The sequence below is a fragment of the Callospermophilus lateralis genome, chromosome 11, assembly GCF_048772815.1.
Source record: "Callospermophilus lateralis isolate mCalLat2 chromosome 11, mCalLat2.hap1, whole genome shotgun sequence".
Taxonomy (NCBI): domain Eukaryota; kingdom Metazoa; phylum Chordata; class Mammalia; order Rodentia; family Sciuridae; genus Callospermophilus; species Callospermophilus lateralis.
This window is the reverse complement of record NC_135315.1, coordinates 1,025,879-1,048,451: the sequence shown is the minus strand read 5'-3', so window position 1 is coordinate 1,048,451 and position 22,573 is coordinate 1,025,879. Positions and strand designations below refer to the sequence as shown.

At 54.0% G+C, this 22,573-nt stretch overlaps 1 protein-coding gene across 2 annotated transcripts in view; it reads left to right on the top strand.

Annotated features, from left to right (window-relative positions):
- Positions 1 to 7,291: 7,291 nt before the first annotated feature.
- Positions 7,292 to 22,573, top strand: part of Aspscr1 (ASPSCR1 tether for SLC2A4, UBX domain containing) — a 38,832-nt gene continuing 23,550 nt past the window's right edge. The window contains exons 1-6 of one of the 2 annotated variants that reach the window (XM_076869130.2): positions 7,292 to 7,447; positions 8,444 to 8,499; positions 11,735 to 11,849; positions 13,509 to 13,609; positions 20,422 to 20,479; positions 22,282 to 22,355. In XM_076869130.2, the coding sequence (XP_076725245.2) occupies positions 7,346 to 7,447; positions 8,444 to 8,499; positions 11,735 to 11,849; positions 13,509 to 13,609; positions 20,422 to 20,479; positions 22,282 to 22,355 (506 nt within the window). In that variant the 5' untranslated portion in view covers positions 7,292 to 7,345. Of the gene's footprint in view, positions 7,448 to 7,568; positions 7,588 to 8,443; positions 8,500 to 11,734; positions 11,850 to 13,508; positions 13,610 to 20,421; positions 20,480 to 22,281; positions 22,356 to 22,573 lie in introns of those variants that run through there. The other variant, XM_076869131.2, reaches the window with a different exon arrangement.

Here is a 22,573-nt window from a genome sequence, read left to right as displayed (position 1 = left end):
ATTCCTCATCCTTACTGGACAGACAAGGAGCCAGTGTTCAAGGAGGTCAGGGCCCTGGGCTGGGAGAGGGGTGGAAAGGCTGCTCCTTGCCCCTCCCAGCTGTCACTGAGTCCTACAAAGCTGCAGCCTGGCCCCATCTGCCCACTGCTGGTCCCCAGGCTCCTGCTGCAACAGCGGCTGCAGGCCAGAGGCCGCCTGGCCATGTGACCTTACGCTGGCCTCCCTCTGGCCTCCCTCCCACCCTGTGATTCGCACGTGGCCTCTGGGGAGGCAGAAACAAACCCTCAGATCTTGCCACTGGGAACCTTTCAGCGCCAGAGACATCAAAGGGGGCCGCGGGGGTGGTGGATGCTTCTCTTAAAGGGCCATGCCACTTTTAATTCAAAGCAGATCCTGGGAACAGCTGTCTAGCTGCAGCAAGAGGGAGGGTGCTCGCAGCAAAGGAGCAGAAGGAAGGTGGTATTGAGGGGCCAGTCTTCCTCTCCAGACCCACCGTGTCACTGCCCAGAACCTAGGTGGAGCACAGAAGGCCCTGGGGGCTGGGAACAGGAGGCTGCTCTCCAGGGGACTTCCTTACCAGTCCTGCAGGAGACTCACTGGTTTCTCAGAGGAGGGACTGCAGTAGGGGCTTATCACCCTGCCAGCCAGCGGGTGGCAACTTAGACCTAGGCTGATTGAGTGAAAGAAAGAGTGTGGTCCCTCTTACACATCTGCCCAGGGGTCTGCCTGTCTGCAGGCTACTGGCTGCTTTCAGAGGTGGGTGGCTCCACATGCAGAGGAAGGCTCTCTGAGAGTCACACCTCACACACCTGAGTCCTGTCCAGGCACAGGGACACCAGGCCTAGACAGCAGGGCACATCACAAGGCTTTTCTTTGGTAGCTCCTGGCAGAAGGACAGTGGGAGGAGAAGTGTGAAAACCAGGCAGAGAACAGACCCACACAGGCCCAGACCTCTGCAGCCCAGGCAAAAACCCCAACCCCATCTTGTGGTCAGGCTCAGGGCCTGACCAGTGCTGTGGCTGCTTCCACTCCATGAATTTGGGGCTGAGGGGAGGGCAGGGCAGGGTCTGCTCTGTGCCCAGGCCAGCAGGGAATAATTGAGTGCAGGGGAGGGAGCCTCCCCCATGCCCAGCTAGGCTGCAGACACTGTGACATCCTGCTCAAAGGGACACTTTGGCTCACACCTTACTCAACTGCGGAGAAGCTGCAAGGAAAAGAACAAAGGAGAACGTGTCCTGTCACCTGTGGTGGAAGAAGAAAACTGAAGAGCTTCAGCTGGGCTCTTTTAGCATTCCAACACAGCACTCTGTCCTAGGCCAGATGGAAGGAGCTGGAGAGAGGCACTAGCCCTGTCATGCTTTAACCTTATAACTTAAATCAACATATATTTTGAACAATCAAAATGTAACAGAAAGTCAAAAAAAAAAAAAAAAGAAAGAAAAAGAAAAGAAAAAGAGGTGAAGAGTAGGGCATGGTGGTACACACCTGTAATCCCAGTGATTTGGGAGGCTAAGGCAAGAGGCTCGAAAGTTCAAGGCCAACCTCATCAACTTAGTGAGACCTCTGTCTCAAAAAAAAAAAAAAAAAAAAAAAAAAAAATAGGTATGGGTTGTGGCTCAGAGGTAAAGTGCTCACCTAGCAAGCTTGAGGCACTGGGTTTGATCCTCAGCGCCACATAAAAAAAAAAAAAAAAAAAGATATTGTGTCCCCCTATAACTAAAAAATAAATATAAATTAAAAAAAAAAAAAAAGTAAAAAGGGCTGGGAATGCAGCTCAGTGGAAAAGTACCCCTGGGTCCAATCCCCAGTACTGGCTGCCAGAGGCAGGGTGGAGGGGAGTGAAGAAAACAAACTCTAAACTTCAGTTAAAATCAAAATAAATGAGCCTAACAATGCATCAAATTGTTAATCTAACTGTAATGGTCAATTTCATGTCAAATTATTGGGCTAGCTGGGTGTGTTGATACACCTGTCGTCCCAGGTACTAGGGAGACTGAGGCAGGAAGATCAAAAGTTCAAGACAAGCTGGGACACTCAGCAACACCCTGTCTCAAAATAAAATTCAGAGGGGCTGGGGTAGAGCACCTGCCTAGCACGTGTGAGGCCCTGGGTTCCATCCTCAGCACCACACAAAAATAAATAAATAAAATAAAGGTATTGTGTCCACCTACAACTAAAAAAAATAATGATAATAAAATAAATAAAGGGCTGGGGTGCACTTCAGCAGTAGTGTGCTCCTAGGTTCAGACCCCAGCAATGCATTAAAGAGATGTGGGGGGGAGATGGGCTGGGTGAGGCTGGGCTTAGGGGGTGCCCAGATAGCTGGTAAAATATGATTTCTGGGTGAATCAGTGAGGCTGAAGGGATCTGCACTCCCCAGGGTGGGCAGGGGTAACCCAATTCACTGGAGCTGTCTTCTCCTCATCCTGCCCCCACTGCCGGTGACTGGGCTGGGGCTGGAACCCAGGGCCTTGGGCAGGGTGAGCCAGGCTCTACCCCCGAGATACACGCAGCCCCTTCCCTGCTTTTCCTGCCCTTGGAGAGTGGGGCTCCTGGTTCTTGAGCCTGAAGGACTTATGGCAGTGCAGCCCCCTCCCCACCCAGCTCTCAGGCCTCTGGCCTCAGAGTAGGACTCACATTTGGCTCCCCCGCCCTTCACAGACCTTCAGACTGGGACTGAACCACACCCCTGACTCTCCTGGGTCTTTGACAGTGGAGCGTGGAACTTCCAGCCTACAAGACCATGTGAACCCATCCCCATAATGAATCTCCTCCCGAAGGAACATTTTTACTGTAGCCTGAGAATCTGACCTAAGCCCCCCAAAATAATTAATTCCAATAAAATTTTCCCAGTTTTATTTTTATTTATCTGATAAGGGGTCTCACTATGTAGTCCAGGCTGGCCACTAACTCCTGGACTCCAGCACTCCTTCTGCTTCAGCCTCTCCAGTAGCTGGACAACAGACATGTACGATTGTTCCCAGTCTTAAATGATTCTTGAACACAATACTCTGTATTTCTCTGGTAGGATATATTCTAAGGGCAAAAACAACTAGGAAAAAATTTGGAATTTCATTACTAGGTCTGTGGTTACTAGCAGGACTACTATAGTAGTTCTGAAATTGTTTGAAGGCTCCCCCTACCCCACCCCCTGTCCACTCCAGTGCTGGAAATCCAATCCAGAGCCTCACAAATCTAGGCAAGGGCTTTACCACTCAGCTACACCTCCAGCCCTGGAAGGTAATCCAGTATAGACCAATAGAATCAACATATTGATTTACTGAAAACAAGCCTTCTCACTGTGGACAAAGGAGATGTGAGGCTGAGCCATATAGATTTACCATTTAAAAAAATTTTTTTAGAATTTTTTAATATTTATTTTTTAGTTTTCGGTGGACACAACATCTTTATATGTGGTGCTGAGGATCAAACCTGGGCCGCACGCATGCCAGGCGAGCGTGCTACCACTTGAGCCACATCCCCAGCCCTACCATTTTTTTTTTTTTGTAGATAAAAAACTATTGGAAGTTTCCTGATTCAATAAAATACAAATATGGAAGAGACAGGTGCAATGGCACACACCTTTAATCCCAGCAGCTTGGGAGGCTGAGGCAGGAGGACTGCAAGTTCAAAGCCAGCCTCAGCAAAAGGGAGACTCTAAGCAACTCAGTGAGACCTGTCTCTAATGTGATACAAAATAGGGCTGGGGTGTGGCTCAGTGGTTAAGTGCCCCTGAGTTCACTACCTGGTACCTAACCCCCCCCACCAAAAAAAAAAAAAAATACAAATATGGGATGAGGGAAGAAAAGGAAATGCTGAGGTGTGGCGTGGAATTAGCAGCATTTGGAACACTTTATAGTGCGGTGCTGCCCCAGGAGGGGCTGGAAGGCAGGGGCATTTCAGCAGCAATGAAAACACTGGGTACTCGGAACTTGCTTCTGGATCCCATTTCCCTCTGAAGAGGACCAGGGCCTCCTAAAGAAATGGATGACTTTAGGACTGGAGCAAGGGGGAAGTGCTGGGGGTCATGGAAACCTATAAGACCAGGACAGGGGTCACTGGACGGCCAGCTGTGAGTGGGTCTGGAGTATGGGGCCAACGTTAGATCCCTCCGTTCTGTGTAACAGGAGGGGGCTTCTATTACAGAATGCCCTTATTCCAGAGAAGCTCACACTGAGGTTTTCAGTGGCAAAGGGACACAATGTGTCCAACTTATCTCAAATGATTCAAAAGAAGTTTATACACAAGTGGAGAAGGGCAATGATGGAGCAAATGGTGCCACCTGTAGACAAATGATTGATCTGGCTAAAATATATAGAGGGGTTTCTTGGCTGAGGATATAGCCTGGTTGGTAGAGTGCTTTCCTTGCATGCATGAGGCCCTGGGTTCATCCCCAGCACCGCAAAAAAAAAAAAAAAAAAAAAAAAAAAAAAAAATATATATATATATATATGTGTGTGTGTGTGTGTGTGTGTGCGCGCGCGTGCGCGCGCATATATGGAGAGAGAGAGAGAGAGAGAGAGATATTTGTTACAGATTTCTTCTAAGTTTGAAATAATATAAAAATAAGCCTGGAGTTGGGGATTTAGTTCAATGGCCCAGTGCTTGCCTAGCACACGCAAGGCCCTGAGGTCAGTCCGGGACCCTGGAAAAAGAAATAAAAATTAGAAAAATTAAAATAAAGCCCGGTCCGTTGATGCATGCCTACAGTCTCAGTGGTTTGGGAGGCTGAGGCAGGCAGACTGGAAGTTTATAAAGCTAGCCTCAGTGATTTAGTGAGACCCTGTCTCTAAATAAAATATAAAAAAGGGGGGCTGAGGGTGTAGCTCAGTGGTAGCATGCCTGCCTCACATGTGTGATGCCGTGGGTTCAATCCTCTGCTCTGCATAAAAATAAATAAATAAAGATATTGTGTCCACCTACAACTAAAAAAATATTTTAAAATAATAAAATATGGACTGGGATTGTGGCTCAGCAGTACAGCGCTCACCTAGCATGGGCGGGACCCAGGTTCGATCCTCAGCGCCACATAAAAATAAAATAAAAATAAAAGATATTGTGTCCACTGAAAACTAAAAATTAATATTAAAAAATAATAAAATAAAATATAAAAAAGGGCTGGGGGCTGTGGTTGTGACTCAGTGGTTGAGCGTTTGCCTAGCATGTGTGAGGCACTGAGTTCGATCCTTAGCACCACATGAAAATAAGTAAAATAAAGGTATTGTGTCCATCTATAACTATCCAACTACAATTTAAAAAAAATTTTAAAAAGGCTGGAGATGTGGCTCAATAGTTAAGCACCCTGTGGTTCAATCCCCAATCCCCCAAAAAAGACCCCTCCCCCCAAAAAAGGAGGGCAGGAAACAGAATGAAGGAAGTCAGTCTCATTGTCTACATTTGGACCAATTTAAGCATCATAAAGAATAATGAGGGGCTGAGGTTGTGGCTCAGCAGTAGAGCGCCTGCCTAGTACATGCAAGACTCTGGGTTCAATCCTAAGCATCACACAAAAATAAGTAAATAAAATGAAGGCATTGTATCCAACCAAAACTAAAAATAAATATTAAAAAAAAGAATAATGAGGAGTTGGGGTTGTAGCTCAGTGGTGGAGCACTTGTCTAGTGCATGTGAGGCCCTGGGTTTGATCCTCAGCACCACATAAAAATAAATTAAAAGTATTGTGTCCATCTACAGCTAAAAAAATAATGAACAAATTAAAAAAGAAAGAATATCGAATTTTCATGTTAGTGCTTAAGAACATTTTTAAAAAGAGGAAAACTTTTCTTTTTGAAGAACAATTGACTGCTAAATGTAGGAGGAATGATCAACTTGGAAAATCATAATTTTGCAGCTATAAATGTAAGGGCTCCATTTATCAACTGATGCTAAAATTGTTGGGTAAATGGTTGTGGGGAAAATATGATATTGATGGTCCCAAAGAGCTACTCACACCTGGCTTATTTATTACATGAAGAATATGTTGGCTTCATCCGTGCCACTTTGCTGCCCCAAGCTTTTAGCTTCAGGTTCCCAACTGTGGTATGTTGAAAGAAAATAGGCTCAGATTCTATTGACAGTGTGGCTTGGATTGCCGGCCATCAAGAGATCTGGGACATCTGTTTGTCTTGCCTGAGGGTGGGGACAAACCCACCCAGTTTCCCCAGGGCACCGTGTGTGGCTCAGGGATGGTTCCAGGTAGCAGAGTGTGTGGGCTGTCCCTTCACCTAGGCTTTCCATCTCCCCACTTCTACACAGGCGTCCATATTTATCCTGGGTCTGTGACACAGAAGATCCTGTTTACCAGAGCACCACAGCACGCGTGCCCAGGAGAGGCAGTTAAGCCGATATCTGGTGTGACCAGCATCAGGCAGCTGTGCTGGGGACAGCAAAAGTCCAGGACAGAATTTAGAGATTTGCCAAGCTCAGGGCTTGGGGGACACCTGTGCAATGGTGGCTATGACTAGCAGCCCGTGGCTGGAGAGTGAAGGCAGTTCCCCAAAAATATGGGAGCTAGCAGCCTTCAGCTTGGATGGCTGAGGCCACCAGGGTGTTGCAGCATGTCCCCTGAAAAGCCTCTGCTCAGCAAAGGGCTTGGCCAGGGGAAGTCCTCAGGCATGAAGTTAAGAGTGTGGCTCACTCAAGGGTTCTGGGACGTGTCCCCACTTCTCTATTCTCAGCTTTACAGAGATCTTTTTTTTTTTTTTTTAATTTATTTTTTAGCTTTTGGTGGACAAAAACCATCTTTTTGTGGTGTTGAGGGTAACCCAGCGCATGCCAGGCGAGCGCGCTGCCGCCACACGCCCAGCCCCATTTTTACAGAGGTCTCTACAACACTCCACAGGTATCTCACTGTCCCCTCCAGCCACCAAGATGAGGACAAGAGAAGGCCAGGCGCTCGGTCAGGGAGGAGAGCCGATGCAGGGATGCTTGCCCATTGCTTTATGGGTAGACGAATGCGAGGCTACGTCCAGGGTCTGGAGGGGTGGGGTCACACGAGAGCTGGGCACTGAGGACCAGCGGCGCGGGCATGGCTGCGGGGTTGGCGGGACCTCAGGCCTCGCTGTTCTCTCTGGGGCGGGCTGACCGCCCGGTCCCACGCGGCGCCTGTTGGAGCGCTCCGCAAGCCTAAGAGCCCTGGCGGTGGCCTTCTTCCCGGGCCGCGGCCGGCGGCACAGACCCGGACCGCAGCAGCCGGCAAGTGGTTCTGACCGCGCGGGGGCGGGGCCTGGCGGCCGGGGCGGGACCCGGCGCTGGCCCCGCCCCCGCGGCCGCGTGGCTGTGCGTCGCGGCTGTTGCCGATAAAGTTGTTTGAGGGCGAGCCGGCTGCGGGTCACGTGAGCGGAAGATGGCGGCCCCGGCGGGCGGCGGGGGCTCCGCGGTGTCGGTGCTGGCCCCGAACGGGAGGCGCCACACGGTGAAGGTGACGCCGAGTACCGTGCTGCTGCAGGTGCGGCCGGCGGCCCGGGGCGGGCGGGGGTCCCTGCGCAGGCCGGGCCTGCGGCGGCCCGGGAGCGCCGGGGCGGGGCCCGGGGCGGGGCCTGCGGCGGCCAATGGTCGCCTCCCGCGCGGCGTCCCGCCCTCCTGGAGGTCCGTGGCGCGGGCTCGGGGGTCTCCGAGGGAGGCGGCGCCCTGCGCGGGCGGATGGCCACGTCGCGAGTCTCCTCGAGGGCCCAGAGGCCACGGCGGCGCTCACTTGAGCCCAGCCTTCCGGGGCGTCCTTGCCCCCCTCATCCTCCCGGACCTTGGACGGGCCGGCTTTCGTGTCCGGAAGCGACTTGCTGAGTCACGCACTGCGCTTTTGCTGGGCGCTGTTTGTGACCTCGAATGATTTCAACTTAAAAGTGCTCATTGAGCCCCTGTTGTAGGGGACAGTGAGGGTCAAAGGACATGCGATCGGTGTCTGTGGCAGGAGACCACGGGGTCGGGTGGAGTGGGGGACGCGAAGTTCAGAAGTGGGAATTCTGGCTGCCGGGCCACAGGACCTACAGGAGTGACCCTTTTGATCTGGCTCCTGGGGAAGAGGGGCGAGGGTCTGGGAGCAGGTTTTCAAAGGCTCTTAGGCCCCGGGCAGTCTGTCTCTGGGCAGGTTTGAGCAGCGGGCAGAAATGAATAGTTTGAACTTTATTCTTTGGGAGAGACAATCTCAGGGCATGTGATACAAAGATATCTGTGGAGTGAGGACCAGAGAGCCCAGAGCATGAATAGACCGTGTCCACAAGAGCTGAGGAAATAAGGCAGGTGGTGGAGGTCCCTAGTTAGAAGAGGGGTGAGTGGACAGGATTTGTGGGTTAGTTGCACAGGGCTTTGAGCTGCTGATCCAGTGGCCTTACACCTGGTTTTGTTGGGACAGCCAAGCAGCTGGCTCTGCACAGACGGATGTGTCTGCCTTTCTGGGCAGGTGCCCTGGCCAACAATAGAGGTTCACTGTCCTTTAATCTCCCAGGTTCTGGAGGACACCTGTCGGCGGCAGGACTTCAACCCCAGTGAATACGATCTGAAGTGAGTGTGCTTGGGCTCAGCTGTGGGGTCCCAGTCTTATCTGCTTCCATGCCCCCAACATGTACTGTCTCTGGCTTGGAAGAGTCCCCTTGGGTGGCCTCAAGCAACAGAAGTATATTTGCCTTTTCTGGTGCCTGAAAGTCCAAATTCAAGGTGTGACAGAGCTGTTCTCTGCATGTCCTCGGGGAGAGTCCTTTCTCTCCTCTTCCAGCTTAGCTTCTGCAGGCCCAGGTACTTGGCTTGTGGCTGTATTATTCTCTGCCTCTGCCTTCACATGGCTTCTCTCTGCATTAGGAGGATACTTGTCATTGGGTTTAAGGCCCACTGGGTAATCCTGGATGATCTTATTCAAATCCTTAAGTACATCTGCAAAGACCCTTCTACCAAATAAGGTCACATTCACAGGTTGTGGGGTTAGGACATTGATGTGTCTTTTGTGGGCCTACATTCAACCTACAGAGGGTTTTAGTGCATTTGGTTGTATAAGTTTCTGGAAGGGGTCTGAAGACAGAGAGGTCCTGGGAAGAAATTCTGTAAACGGGGTGGAGCCTGGCAGCTATGGCAGATCCTAGTTCTGGAGTTCCCCGCACAGTTCTGAGGAGATCCGCAAGATCCTCCAGGGGTCTGAGGCCTAGGGGTGTCAGGACACTTGTGCTGGTGAGGTATGGGTTTCTGTCTGGCCGGGGAAGCTTTTCATCTTAAAGATAGGTCCTGGCAGTATTGTCCTCATGGTTGAGCAGAGGGCAGGAGCCTGCCTCAGCTTTGTCCACACAGCTCATGGGCTTTCCAGGGACAAGTTTCTCAGGAGTTATCATCAGGTGGTGTCAGCCTGTCCTGTCCCTCCTCCGGTTGTGTCTGTCTGAGAATCCCAGGACACATGCTTCAACAACTGGTGGGTCATTTCTGAGCATCCTGTCACAGAGTGTTGCTCAACTCTGTTGACTGCCATCCGTATGATGGTGTCTGGTTGGAGCCAATGAGTATGATTTTTCTTGGTACCACAGATTGAACTGAAGGGCACTTAACCACTGAGCCACATCCCCAGCCCTTTTAATTTCTTATTTGAGGGCGAGCCGGCTGCGGGTCACTAAGTTGCTTACAGCCTTGCTAAGCTGCTGAGGCTGGCTTTGAACCTATCATTCTCCTGCCTTAGCCTCCCAAGCTGCTGGGATTACAGGTGTGGGCCATCATGCCCAGTTAATGAGTATAGTTTGAGTGAGCTCCACTGCAACACTGTATTAGCTTTCCTCCTGTCTTCCTGTCATCACTAACTGTGCCATTTGTTTACAAAGCACTGCCATCCCTCTCCTGGGTGAGTGAGGCTCCTTTCTGCCCACTGCTCTTGATTTTCTTTGGACTTGCTGTCCTGTCTTAAATTAGATATTTATTTGGCAGTTTCCAGTCTGCTAGCCATGTCCAAGACACTATCAGTGTTGCCTCATTTCATTTTTTCCAAATGCCTTTGGGCTTTGTAAACTGCTAGAAATCCAGAAAACCTTGAGCAGTTGTTTCTAATGTTTTGCATTTGCAGTTGTGCTGACCACTCTCTGTATTCAAATTTCACATGAATTTCTCTCCCTAGTTCTGTAGTTTTCCTCTAAACTTTAATTAAAATAGAGTCCAGTGTCTGACTTCTGAGTGACAATAGTTCTCTTACTTGTTCTCCCATTGATTTCCTCTGATCCATATCTCTTTTTATTTATTTTTTTTATTTTTAAAATCTTTAAAATTTTAATTTGTTATATATGACAGCAGAATGTACTACAATTCATATTACACATATAAAGCACAATTTTTCATATCTCCGGTTGTACACAAAGTAGGGTCACATCTTCGTGTTTTCATACACGTACTTAGGGTAATGATGACCATCACATTCCACTGTTTTTTCAACCCCTATGCCCCCTCCCTTCCTCCCCCCCCCACATGTCTCTTTTTAAATCGGAGCCAGTAACTTTGTTTTTTAAGATGGATAAGCAGGAACTTTTCTCAGGTGTGTGTGGGGTGGACCAGTGGTTCTTGCTTCCACACAGGTCCTGGGACCTGTGGGAGTTGGCATGAGAAGGGTTAGGTTGGGAAGGCTCCCAGGCGGGTGGCTCCTGCCCTGCCCACCCCTGGCAAAGGCAGCATGGTGAGCTTCCCCAGTGCCTGTCATTCTTCTCCTCCTAGGGCAGGTGTTGAGTTCCTTGTGGGTCTGCGGCCAAGGTGTTTTGAGCTGGGTGTCAGGAGCCTTGCACTGAGGTCCTGGCTCTGCCTTCGCCTGGCCTGGGCTGCCTGCTGGCTCCTTGTCTGAGCTCCTCATCAGAAGGCACACTAGTTGTGACTATGTGAGGTCAAGCCTTCTGGAAGGGGCAGGCTCTTGAAGGCTGATCCCAGATGGGCTCAGGGCTGCTGCCTGTTTCCCCTTTCCTTGGATGCCATCTCTACTGACTCACCAGGGCTTTTGGTCCCTGGTGCTTTTGAGAGAAGCCGTATTGTCTGGGCCTTTGGAATACATCTGACCCTCCCTGCTAGGGCTCAGAGAAGTCTTCAGGCTCACCTTGTTTTCCCAGGGATTCATGGTATTTTTTGCTGGCTAGGAGGCTCTAAGACCTCCAGGCCCTGGTTCACAGCTGACCCCCAGGACATGGCAGAGAAATGACTGCTGCTGCAGGTGGGAGGCTATAGCTTTACTGTCTGCTCTTGCCCTGAGTTTACCTTGAGGATGTTGGGTTGGCCCATTCCTGGTGTGGTTTCTCTAGAATCTCTGCCTCCTCTGTTTGTCTCCTGGGTATGGCCCCCTTGGAGGATGGCAGGAAGCAGGAGTGGTAGGGGGAGACTTTCCACTGGTGGAATATTTATTTTTTTGGTGTAGATGGACACAACACAATGCCTTTTATTTTTATGTGGTGCTGAGAATCGAACCTGGGGCCCGCCCGCGCTGGGCGAGCGTTCCTCCGCTGAGCCACGGTCCCAGCCCCTGTGTGTTTATTTCTTGAGGGTCCATAGGCCTCTGGGTCCAGAGGTTCATAATGCCAGTTTCCTGCTCCTCTCCCTGTCTCCCAGGCTTTCAGGCTGAGTCAGTGCTATACTTCTCTTTCCTTCCTGAGCTCCCTGTGGTTGGGGACCTGCAGGTTGTAACTTTTTGCTTTTGTGGCCATGGGGCCTGCTCAGTGGGGAGCTGCCCTGCAGTTTGGATGGAGTCAGGACGAGTGTGGTCTGCAGGGTAGCAAGTGGCTTTGGTCTCTTTCCATAGGTTCCAGAGGACTGTGCTGGACCTCTCTCTCCAGTGGAGATTTGCCAACCTGCCCAACAATGCCAAACTAGAGATGGTGCCTGTGTCCCGGAGCCGTGAGGGGCCAGAGAAAATGGTAGGTATGTGGCCGGCTGTGAGGTGGGGGCTGCTTGCCTGGCTCTTATTTGGGCTGTGAGCCAAGAAGGGCTGGAAGAGTAGAAGGGAGTCGGGGGCCTTCCTCTGTCAGGCTGGAGCAATGTATTCTATCTGGTTTGACTGGAAGCCAGTCATGGTCTTCTGTCTTTCTTTTTTCCTTTTTGATGCCATGTCGATCTCAGCCTGTCAGTAATGTTTGCCCACCAGGCTGACGTGTCTGGTCACAGAGTCATAAAGATATAGAACCTGAGGAGCCAGGTGGACCCCCAGCAGCTGCTGCACGCCTCGGCCAACAGCTGCAGAGCTTAGGCCTTGCTGTCCTTCTCTAGCAGGGCTTGCTGGCCCCACTGCTGCTCACCACAGTTCCTCGGGTCCAGATTGTTAGGGGTTTGGAAGGTAGCCTTTGTTGCAGATGAAAACGGCAGCAAGTGTGATGACTGTCCTCTTGACCAGCCGCTGCCCAGGCCTTTTCTCCTGTGATTGTGTTTTCCCTGCATGGTGGGAAAGTGCTTTCTCATCAGACTAGGAGGCTCTGCCCTGGGGCATTGATAGCTCCCCAAGGCCGTGGCTGGATTGTGCCGACCAGGACTCAGTGGGCTGGGACTGAGCCCAACACTGGTCTTTTGGTTGCTGCTGCAGTCCTGTCTGCTGCGTGGCAGGGAGCCTGGCTTCCCTCAGGGTTCCTCAGGTATGCGGGGTGATTGGGAGGCCCAGGCACCCTGTCATGCAGGGAGTCCCTCCTCTGTGTTACTGGGATTTGATGTAAATGTGCACTTGAAGAAAGAATCCCATGGTGAGAATAGCAGGGCAGCTGGACTCACAGATGTGTAAGCCTGGGCCAGGGTGTGTGGTCTGAGGGTGGAGCTCAGGTCCACACCCAGGCTTTGTGCACCAGGGGATCTATTGCTTCGCTTTGCAGAGGGACCAGAAAGAATGCCTCCGTTTGGGTCATAGCCTGTGCTCCTGAATGGGGACACAGTTATTAACAGTAGATATGGGCCAGGTACAGTGGCGCATGCCTGTAATCCCAGAGGCTTAGGAGGCTGGGGCAGGAGGATCACAGGTCCAAAGCCAGTCTCAGCAACTTCGAGAGGCCCTAAGCAAACTTAGTGAGACCCTATCTCAAAAATAAAAAGGGTTGGGGATGTGGCTTGGGGTTCAGTGCTCCAGGGTGATCAATTACAAGTCCAAAAAGATTTGGAAAAGTAGTGTGCTCAGTTGTGAACACAAATTCATAAAATGGCATGTGTCAGTTACATTTTGCCATGTAACAAATTTCTGGAAACTTGGCAACACACATCAGTTACTGTCTCAGGGTTCTGGGGTTGGTCAGGGGCAATTCGGCTCGGGGCCTCTGGTGATGCTGTACCAGGTGAATGTAGTGTGACCTTCTGAGGGTGCCTCTGGCACCAGGGGCATTTCCATGAGGGATTCTTCCTGTGGGGCCTGCACACCTGTGCACATGCATGTGCTGGTCAGGCCCTTAAGGGCCCCTAAACCACTGGTGTCTCCAGGGTGTACAGAGTGGCAGCAGTGCTCCCCAGGTGGGTGCCTTCTGCCTGTTCCCTGGGATTCAAGGGAGGCTTGTTGGGATAGCTGCTCTTCTTGCTAATTGACTTCTCACGTCCTGCCCTTCCAGGTTCGAATTGCTCTGCAGCTTGATGATGGCTCCCGGTTGCAGGACACTTTCTGTTCAGGCCAGACCCTCTGGGAGCTTCTCAGCCACTTTGCACAGACCAGGTGAGTGTTGGTGGGCAGGTCCCTGACTCTTTCTTGCCCGCTCCTGGCAGGCATGCTGCTGTGGCCCCAGGGTCTGGACCCATACTGCTGTGGCCAGGGCTGGAGCATGAGCCTTGCCCCAGGTGGTGCTGGTTGAGAGGACTGATGGGATGTGGAAGCTGCCCGTTTACTGGTCAGGACCCAGTGCCGTGGGTGGCCAGTGGCTCCTCTCATTGAGCTTTCAGGCCTGACACAGCCTTGTCATTGCTCTCCAAGAGGAGCAGGAGCATGCCTCCAGCTCTGTGGGGACCTGAGAGGCCCCCCAGGGGCTTGGTGAGCAGAGAAGGGAGTTGTACTGGTGCCTCTTCCTGTGCCTGCTTTTCCCTGGATAGATGGGGTCAGTGTTTGGGGGATCAGAAAAGACACTAACTCTTTGGTGTGAAATTCCTCATGAAAATGAATTTTTTTTTTTTAAATTCCTCAGGTCTAGGAATTGGGTCCAGTGGGGCTGTACCACTGAGCCACATCCCTATAGCCCTTTTTATTTTTTACTTTGCAGCAGTATCTCATTAAATCACTGAGGTTGACCTTGAACTTGGGATCCTCCTGCCTCAACCTCCCAAGTAGCTAGCATCAAGTATATGCCACTGTGCCCAGCTGGTCTTCTAAATAACATTGGCATGTGTTAGTTCCTGGCTGTTGATTTGTGGTTTGAGCTTTATTCTTGGATGTATGTAAGTGGTAGCCCTTTAAGTTTGGGTCTTTTCATTGTGGGACAGAAGTCTCTGTTCACTTGACAGGCCTCAGCCAGCAGAGCAGAAGGAGTAGTGCTGGCTGTGTGGCTCTGTTGCTCCACTCTCAGGGCCTTTGTGGCCCCCTCTGTTGCATGGGTGTGAAGACAAGATGAGCGGGTGTGTCTCCAGCACTGAGAACAGGGCCTGGCGTGGGGGTTGTGTGTGGGAAGTGGCTCTGCCTGGCAGAGGCCATTGTAGAAAGAGACTGCTCTGGACCCTAGTGGGTGTGTGGAGTGCCCAGCTGTCCTCAGCTGCACTAAGGACGAGGCACTGGGGTCTGCAGGCTGGGCTCTTGGCAACCCTGACAACAGCAGTTTTGATGGAGCCTGGTTTGAAGGTTTAAGACGAGTGGACGCCCCAGGTGTGCAGCTGCCCCTGAGGCAGGGGAATGAAGAGGACAAGATGGCTACTGCCTGGTTGGGAACTGTGTGTTAGTCACTGTCCTCAGAGGACATGCAAGGTCATCAACATGAGCATGGGCTGCAATGGAGCACTTAGATGAAGGTGGTCTGGGGCTGCAGGTGTATACACAGCGAGGAGCACCCCAGGCAGGGTGTTGGTCCATGGCGGCTGTGGTCACGCGGACTGGCTCCTTCTCTGGTTGTAGGCTTCAGAGCCAGAGTGTGCACAGCCTGCCAGGCTGGGCCAGCACGCACCACTGGCCGGGTCATGACCATTGCTGGTCACCCTCCTGGTGGCTGTGTGGCTGACTCCTCTGAGGATAGAGGCTGTGCCTCCTTGGTGGGTGGAGGAACTGTGGGGACCCTAGTGGAGGGTGGAGAAAAGAGGGCAGAGGGTCATTCAGAAGCTCAGTGGGATCTTCAGCCTCTCCTGTGGGTCTCTGTAGAGCAGTGCCGAAGGTTTGAGGGCCCAGCCGAGTGTGTGGAAGACCCTCTTCAAGGGTCATCATTGTGAAATGCAGGACGTTCCACAACTGGGAGGGAGGGCAGGCCTGGGAATTCTGCGGGGGTGGAGAAGTGCCTTCAGAATCCGGTGGGAACACCCAGTGTTTTCCAAATCCCAGAAAGGTTGCAGTGTTGCCCGCACCCCAGGGAGGGAACTGCAGCCTGTGCTTGGTGGAGTTAGAGGCGTGTGGAGGAGAGTCAGCACCCAGGACAGACAGTCTCAGGGGACACGCCTTCTGGGCCTGGTACTGCCTGGGGTGGCGGTCCCAGGGCTGCGCATGGCAGTAGGATTCTCGGCTCGTGGACTGTATCTCATTTATTGTCATCTTAGTGGTGGGTGGGTATGAAGAGGAGGACATGGCCCCGAGTGTCCTGGAGTGGCCTCTGGGGCAGGCCAAGGGTGTTCACAGAAGCCTCCCAGGCTAGGTGACTGTAAATGGTGAAGTGTGGCTGGAGGGGAGGGTGGGGCAGCCCTTCCACCGGGAGGAAGGGAGGGGGGCCCTTAGAGGCTATGGAGTCTAGAGGTCACAGCCTCAGGGCCTGGGTGACAGTTGGAGTATCTGTCAAGGATGTTCATGACAGCTCATGGACATGGGAAGGCTGTGGGGGAAGAGGTTTGGGCCTGGCCTTTCTGGCCATGATTGTGCAGACCCCCTTGTGGAGAGTGTCTTCGGTGCTTTTCCCACTTCCCTCCTCTGCTGGGCGACAGGACTGCCTTTTGTACCTGACCAACTCGACAGAGCCGCAACCAGTTGTTGCCCAGCGTGTGGCCTGCACAGGCAGTGGGAGTGGGCTGCTGGCCGAGGACCACCCTTAGCTCCTCCCTTAGGATATGTTCCAGAGGCAGAATTGCTGAACCAAGAGACATTTCAGTTCTGGAAGTGCAGAACCAGTTTTGTCTTTGAAGTTGGTGCTCCTCACTGGGAAGCAGGTTGGAGGCCCCTTGCATGCGCGCACGCTTGTGTGTTTCCAGTTCCATGATGAGGGCTTCAGGCCCAGTGAGCACAGGCTGGGGATAGAGCAGAGGTTCCACTGGGAACTGAGACATCCCTGATTCAGAGATGTCTGCATGAAGTGAGGAGGAGCATGTGGTCTGGTTCTGGGACTCCCAGTCTCCCCAGACTGGGACAGGAGAGAAGCTGGCTGCCCCCTGGTACTTCTGGAAAGTGGGAGAGTATGAGAACCACACAGGTGCTGGGCCTGGTTAGGTATGCTTAGGTTGGGGATCGCAGACCCACACCTGCTAGGGAGCCCTCTGGAGATCAGCACGTGGCATGGGGGTCATGCTTGGTGTGTCGGGGACCACCAGGTGGTCTCCTAGGCTGGAGCCAGTGATGTTAGGTAGGGCCTTCCATCTAAACATGGATGTGGCCCATACCTGGCCCCCAGCCACTGGAGCAGCTCTGGGAATACCACACAAGCAATGACCGTAAGGTCATGAAGGAACTCAGAATTCCCTAGCACTCATGTTAAGCAGAAAGTAACAATGGGCATAAACATTTTAGTAATGTTTGTTCAGCTCAGTGTACCAAAGTAGTATTCCTCAAGCACGTGATCAACAGGAAAACGAGGCCCCTTACCTTGGCCTGAAGTTCTTGGCACTGGGTATGTCTCACTGGCTTCTGGGCCGCTGCTGCTCCTGTCTGCCTGGGTGGACCTTCAGTCTGGCTGCAGTGCCCTTCAGTGATGAGCCGCAGCATTGGGCGGTCAAGATGTTACCATGAGCAGGCCTGGGAGGAGCACGTGGAGCGGATGCTGGGGGCTTTTGGGGGCCTGAGTGTCATCCAGGTGGGGGACCTGTGAGGCTCCAGGGCAGGTTGGTGTGGGGTGTAAGGGACAGTCAGGCAGCATCCTGCTGCCCGTGGGGCAGCCCTCAGAGCAGCTGTTGAGCAGGCCCAGTTCCGCATGGCCAGGTGAGCTTGGAGGAGGAAGAAGCTGGAGGCTACATCAAGGGCTGAGCCTGGGTGGGAGAAAGCCCGACATGTGTTGAGCACAGATGCCGAAGTCCCTAGACTGGAACTCGCTGCCTGGGCAGAGCCCCCAGTCAGGCTGGAGTGCCATTCCGTAAGGAGCCTCGGCCGCCTCTGCTCTACTCCGGCCCAGCCCGCCCCAGGGGGCGCTCTTAAGTCAGTTTGTGGGTACTGGGGGTTTTGGTGAGTGTCAAGTCCATGAACTGGCTACACAGGGGACTCAGCCCCTCCTCTCCTCCCCAAGTGTGACTGTGCCTCCTGCCCCGTGTGCCTCCCGTTCCCTGGCTGTCTCATATCCTGCCCCTCTGTGAGTGGGACCTACGTTCCTTGGAAGGCCAAGTGGGCTGCAGGGAGTGGCTGTAGTGAGAACAGGGCTCTGAGGATAACCTGTGGACGCACTTAGGATTGCTTTGTGGGCCCAGTGGACAGCTGGCTCTGAACTCCTGGTCACAACTGCTTTTCCTCAGGACTCGCCTAGGCTCAGCTGCTGCCCTCTTTGCTCCCTCCAGCCTGAACACGGGGCAGGGGGCAGGGAGCAGGGTCTGTGCTGTCATGTGGTGGTGGCCAAGACACCTTGCTTGGCTCTCCAGGCTCCCTGAGCAGGCGCACCCACTTTGCCAGCAGTCATGGCTCTGCTGGTCTTGCTAGCTTTTGTCAGCATGTGTCATTCTTTTTTTTTTTTTCTAAAGAGAGAGAGAGAGAAAGAGAGAATGTTTTAATATTTATTTTTTAGTTCTCGGTGGACACAACATCTCTGTTTGTATGTGGTGCTGAGGATCGAACCCGGGCCTCACGCATGCCAGGCGAGCGCGCTACCGCTTGAGCCACACCTCCAGCCCCAGCATGTGTCATTCTTGTGTGGGGAACACAAAATTTTCTTGGCAGTGTGTTTGTACCAGCTCTGGCTTGTTCAGGGCCAAACAGTCATTACAGACACCACCTGTCCCCAGCACACAGTGCACCACACAGCAGCTGGGCCCTGAGTGGGCAGACAGTCTACCCCTCAGGGGGTGATGAGCTTTGTGGTGGGTGGAACTTGTACCCAAGGCCAGCATCAGTGGCATCTCTGCTCTGGCCAATCATCCAAGCTGGCCCTTGGCTCTGACCAGGGAATGTTTGCTGGTTTTTGAGGATTGGGACCTTACTGGCGCCCCCAGCACCCTCTCTTTGGCCGAGGGGTGTCTCATGTGAGTGGGTAGCACCACAGGAACCACGGGGTGCACTGGTTGTCTCTCACTCCAGGCTTGCCTGGCCTGTGGTGCACGGCCAGGTCTTCAGAACCTGAGGGTTGTGCAGGGTGCAAGAGGCCTCCTTAGACTTGCCACCTGGCAGAGAGCTCTGCTTGCTGGTCTGAGTGGCTGAAGGTCTGGAAGGGATTTTAGTGCCCTCCCTTGGCCTCGGCCGCTCCTCAGACCTTGCACAAGTGAATCTGACCCGCCTGTGTTTCTTCTGGAGAAGCCACACGTCAGAGCCTGTCCAGGCTTTGATGTCGTCCTGCTGTGTGCATCCCTGCTTCAGGGAGCTCTGGCCACGCTCTGCCGGCATCAGGGCCATGGGGAGTCCCAGGTTGAGTGGTGCAGCCAGCTGTGTGACCTGAAGCTGTCTGTCACATTCAAGAGGTCGGACCCTTGGCTTTCCCAGACGACTTGTGGCCTGAGCTCCCTGTCTCCTTAGATTGTGTGTGAGTCGGCCGGCCGTGTGTTGCTGTGACCGAGCACCTGAGAGCAATAGCTTGAAGGAGGAAAGGTTCATCTTGGCTCGTGGTTCTGGAGGCTTCAGTCCATAGCCCTGCAGCCCCAGGCCTTGGGCTTTAGTGGCAGTGCTTGGTGGCAGAGGGTGTGGTGGAGCCAGCTGCTCATCACAGGGGCTGGAAGCAGGGTGGGGGAGGAGGGGTTGGGGCCAAGGTCGAGTCCCCAAAGGCAAGTGCCTTGAGGACCCACTTGCTTCAGCTAGGTCCACCTCCTGGTTTCCAAACCTCCCAGGGCCCGTCGAGCTGTGAGTAACCCAGGAAGAGACCAGAGCTCTTGCCATTAGACGCTCTACAGTATGCTGTAAAGGGGGGCGGGCTGCAAACCCGCTTGGTGCCCAGGTTCCCTGCTTGGTGGTCCCAGTGCCTGTCCTTGGCCCTCCCAGGCTGCAGCCCATCCAAGCCTTGCCTTACCTAGTCTCTGCCCTGCCTTCTGTTTGCCAGCACGGCCCCATGCCCCTGGCTGCTCGAGCCCTGCCCCACATCATGTGGCTGACTGATGTGGGCGGTCAGGCCTGAGCTGAGCGTGGGGCCAGGGATGGCACAGCCCTTGGTGGGACCATGCGGGGGGTGGGGGGCATGTGTGGGGTGGGTCCCTTTGGGTCTGGTGTTTTCCAGCCTATTCCTGCTCTTGTCTCCAATGTGTGTCGGTCACTGGGAACCCAGCTTCCAGGTGGCCTTCTGGGCAGGCATGGAGCAGCGTGTTTGCAGTGCCATTGCCTCACTGTGTAAAGGTCCTCTTCAGAGCCTGTCTTGTCCCACTCGACACCATGGGTGTTGAACTGTGCTTCACCAGGAGGTGCCACTGTCCCTGTCCATGCCCTGCGGTCATCCACTGGGCCCTGCGGACTGCAATGTGCGCTGTGGTCAAGGACTGACATTGTAGTACCTAAAGACTGCTGTGTGTACACCCCAGTGTAGCCCCATGGGCTGGGCAGAGGGGACAGCACATGGCAATGCTTGTGGCCTTGGGGACTTTACCTCTTGCTCCAAGTCTGCCTCATGGCTTTCATGCTGAACTGGTCCTGGCCATCTCAGGTCAGTGGCCCTCTGAGAGGCATCTCGAGATGAAAACCCAGGTCTCAGGACCTTGATACCTGTCTCGGGCCCTGGCCTAGCACACAGCAGAGTGCAGCACCCTTGGCAGCGTGCTGCTGCTGGGGTTGTCTAGGGTTGACGGTCCCTCTCTCTTGAGGCTGCGTGCCAATGGCTGGGACCTTCTCTGGGCTCTGCTTGGCTGTCAGCCCCCTCCTCCCAGTGGTCAGGGGTGGAAGGGGTGTGGGAGGCCATGCCAGGCTGGGCTGCTTGGCTGAGGGCTGTGGCCCTAAGCCCCAGGGCCTCCTGCCCCCAGCTGGGCTGGGTGCCTGGGCCTCCTAGCTGTCCCAGAGGCCCCTGACGCACTCTTTCCTCCACCCAGAGAGCACGTGCAGCAGCCGAGAGAGGCGACCCCTGTCTGTGTGTACATGAGGGACGAGGTAGGTGCCGGCCGCCATCCCTGCCCGTTGCCATGCTCAGCCAGCCCAGCCCGCTCTCCAGGCTGGAAACTGCCCACCATCTTCAAAGCTCAAAGCGGCAGCCTGGGCGGCGGCTCCTGAGAGCCGGCGTGTTTTATGGAAAGAAACGGCACAGCCGGCCCACTGGGACCAGCCGCGCCGCCCGGGCTGCTCCCGAAACCTCCCTCAGTGGCCTGTTTGTTTTTTCAGCTTCTCTCAAAGCCCAAGAGTTACAAAAGTGGTTTCATTTTAATAAATATTTGCTTTGCTCTGTGTTTTGATCTTTTTCAAAACCGAGCGCAGCGAGGCCGAGGCAAAGTCTGGCCCCAAGGCCTGCCACCCGGCAGCCTGCCTGCCATGGTGGGGACCCTCCTAGTGCCTGCTCCTGTGGCCTCACAGGGGCTTTTTGTTTCAATCCTGGCCCAGTGCCCTTTGCTGGCTTGGGGCAGAGTGGGGGACATGGTCCCTGAGAGGCTGGGACAGCCCTTGTGTGGACAGGACTTTCCCGTTTGTTCCTAGTCGAGGTCCCCTGACCTGAAGCTGTGAGGGGTGGGAACTGTGAGGGACCAGGAAGCTGCTCATGCCAGCGCATCCTGGGGAAGAGATGGGCCACAAGGCCTCTGGGACTGGGCTGACTGCTGGGGTGTGGCCATGCACCCTGGCTCTTGTGTTCAGCCCTCAGAGGGACGGTCCTCTCCAGAGGCTGCTCCTCAAAGAGCTTGCGTTAGCTCAGTGGGTGTAGACAGCTGGGCCTGAGCCCTGTCCATCCTGAGCCCTGTGCATCTAGAGCCGAGTGTCAGGAATGACTGTTGAGGGCGGGATGTTGCTCAGTGGTAGAGTATGGTGCTGGGTTCAGTCCCTGGCAAAACACAACTAAAAGTGGTCCTTGAGAGGGGAGGACTAGTCAGATAGGTTAGTGACCCTGAGGCAGCACTGGCCTGGAGAGCAGCTGTGGCTGCTTGTGGGCATGGTGGGGCAGAAGCTGGGCTGGCCACAGCCAGACAGGGTGCAGAGTGGGTACTGCCACCCTGGCCAGGCCAGCAGAGCCCATGGGACTATGTTCTGACCTGGGGTCCCTGTGGCTCAAAGGGTTCTGAAGAGTCAGAGCCATGGATGGGCTCCCTCCACAGAGGTGGCTGGTCCTGCTGGAGTCTGGCCAGCAGCTGTGGAGCTGGTGAACCTGGCCGGCCCCCCAGTGTCTGGACCCCTGAGGCCTGGGCTGTCTGCTGTCCCTACGTCCTGTGCAGTGCAGTGGGCTGTGAGGGGCCTGGGAGTGCTGGGGAAGAGGCCCTTCTCTGAACAGGCTGTTCTGGGCAGACTCGGCAGTCATTTTGGCCAGTGGTGGCCATGGGCCTAGTGTTCACAGATCAAGATGGGCAGTTTTAGTGGGGATGGGGCCTGTTCTCTGCGCTCATCTCAATACGCTCCCCCCATCCATTCCCACTGGCCGGCAGCTTTGGGCAGGGCTACGGGCCTCAGGGTGGCCCCCACCCAGCCCATCCTTCTCTCCCAGCCTCAGTGGGCTCAATTCACAGCTGAGGAGGCCAGGCTGGGTGGAGAAAGATGGTCCCAGGTCCTCACCAGCTGCCAGTCAGGTTGTTGACCTTGCAGAGCTCGTGGGCTCACAGAGCTCAAGGGCAGAGGAAGGCCTGGGTGGGAGAGGGCACTGGTCAGAGGAGCCCCAGCCTGGGCCTGATAGGTCTTTACCAGTGAGGGCTTGGGTGTTGCCCCGGGTGTTGGCATCTGGGAGAGGGACTTAAGAGTCCTGTTTGTCTTTCCTACAGGTAACTGGTGGAGAGGCCCTACGGAGCACAACGCTGCAGTCACTGGGGCTGACCGGGGGCAGTGCCACCATCAGGTAAGGGCAGAGCAGCTACTGGGTTTGGAGTTCCATTTAGTTAAAAATAAAATGTGTGCTCGGCCAGGTGCAGTGGCCACACCTGTAATCCCAGCGACTTGGGAAACTGAGACAGGAGGTTCGCAAGTTCAAGGTCACCCTAAGCAATTTAGTGAGACCTTGTCACAAAAAACGCATAAAGGGCTGGGGTGCAGCTTGGTGGTAGAGCCCCTGGGTTC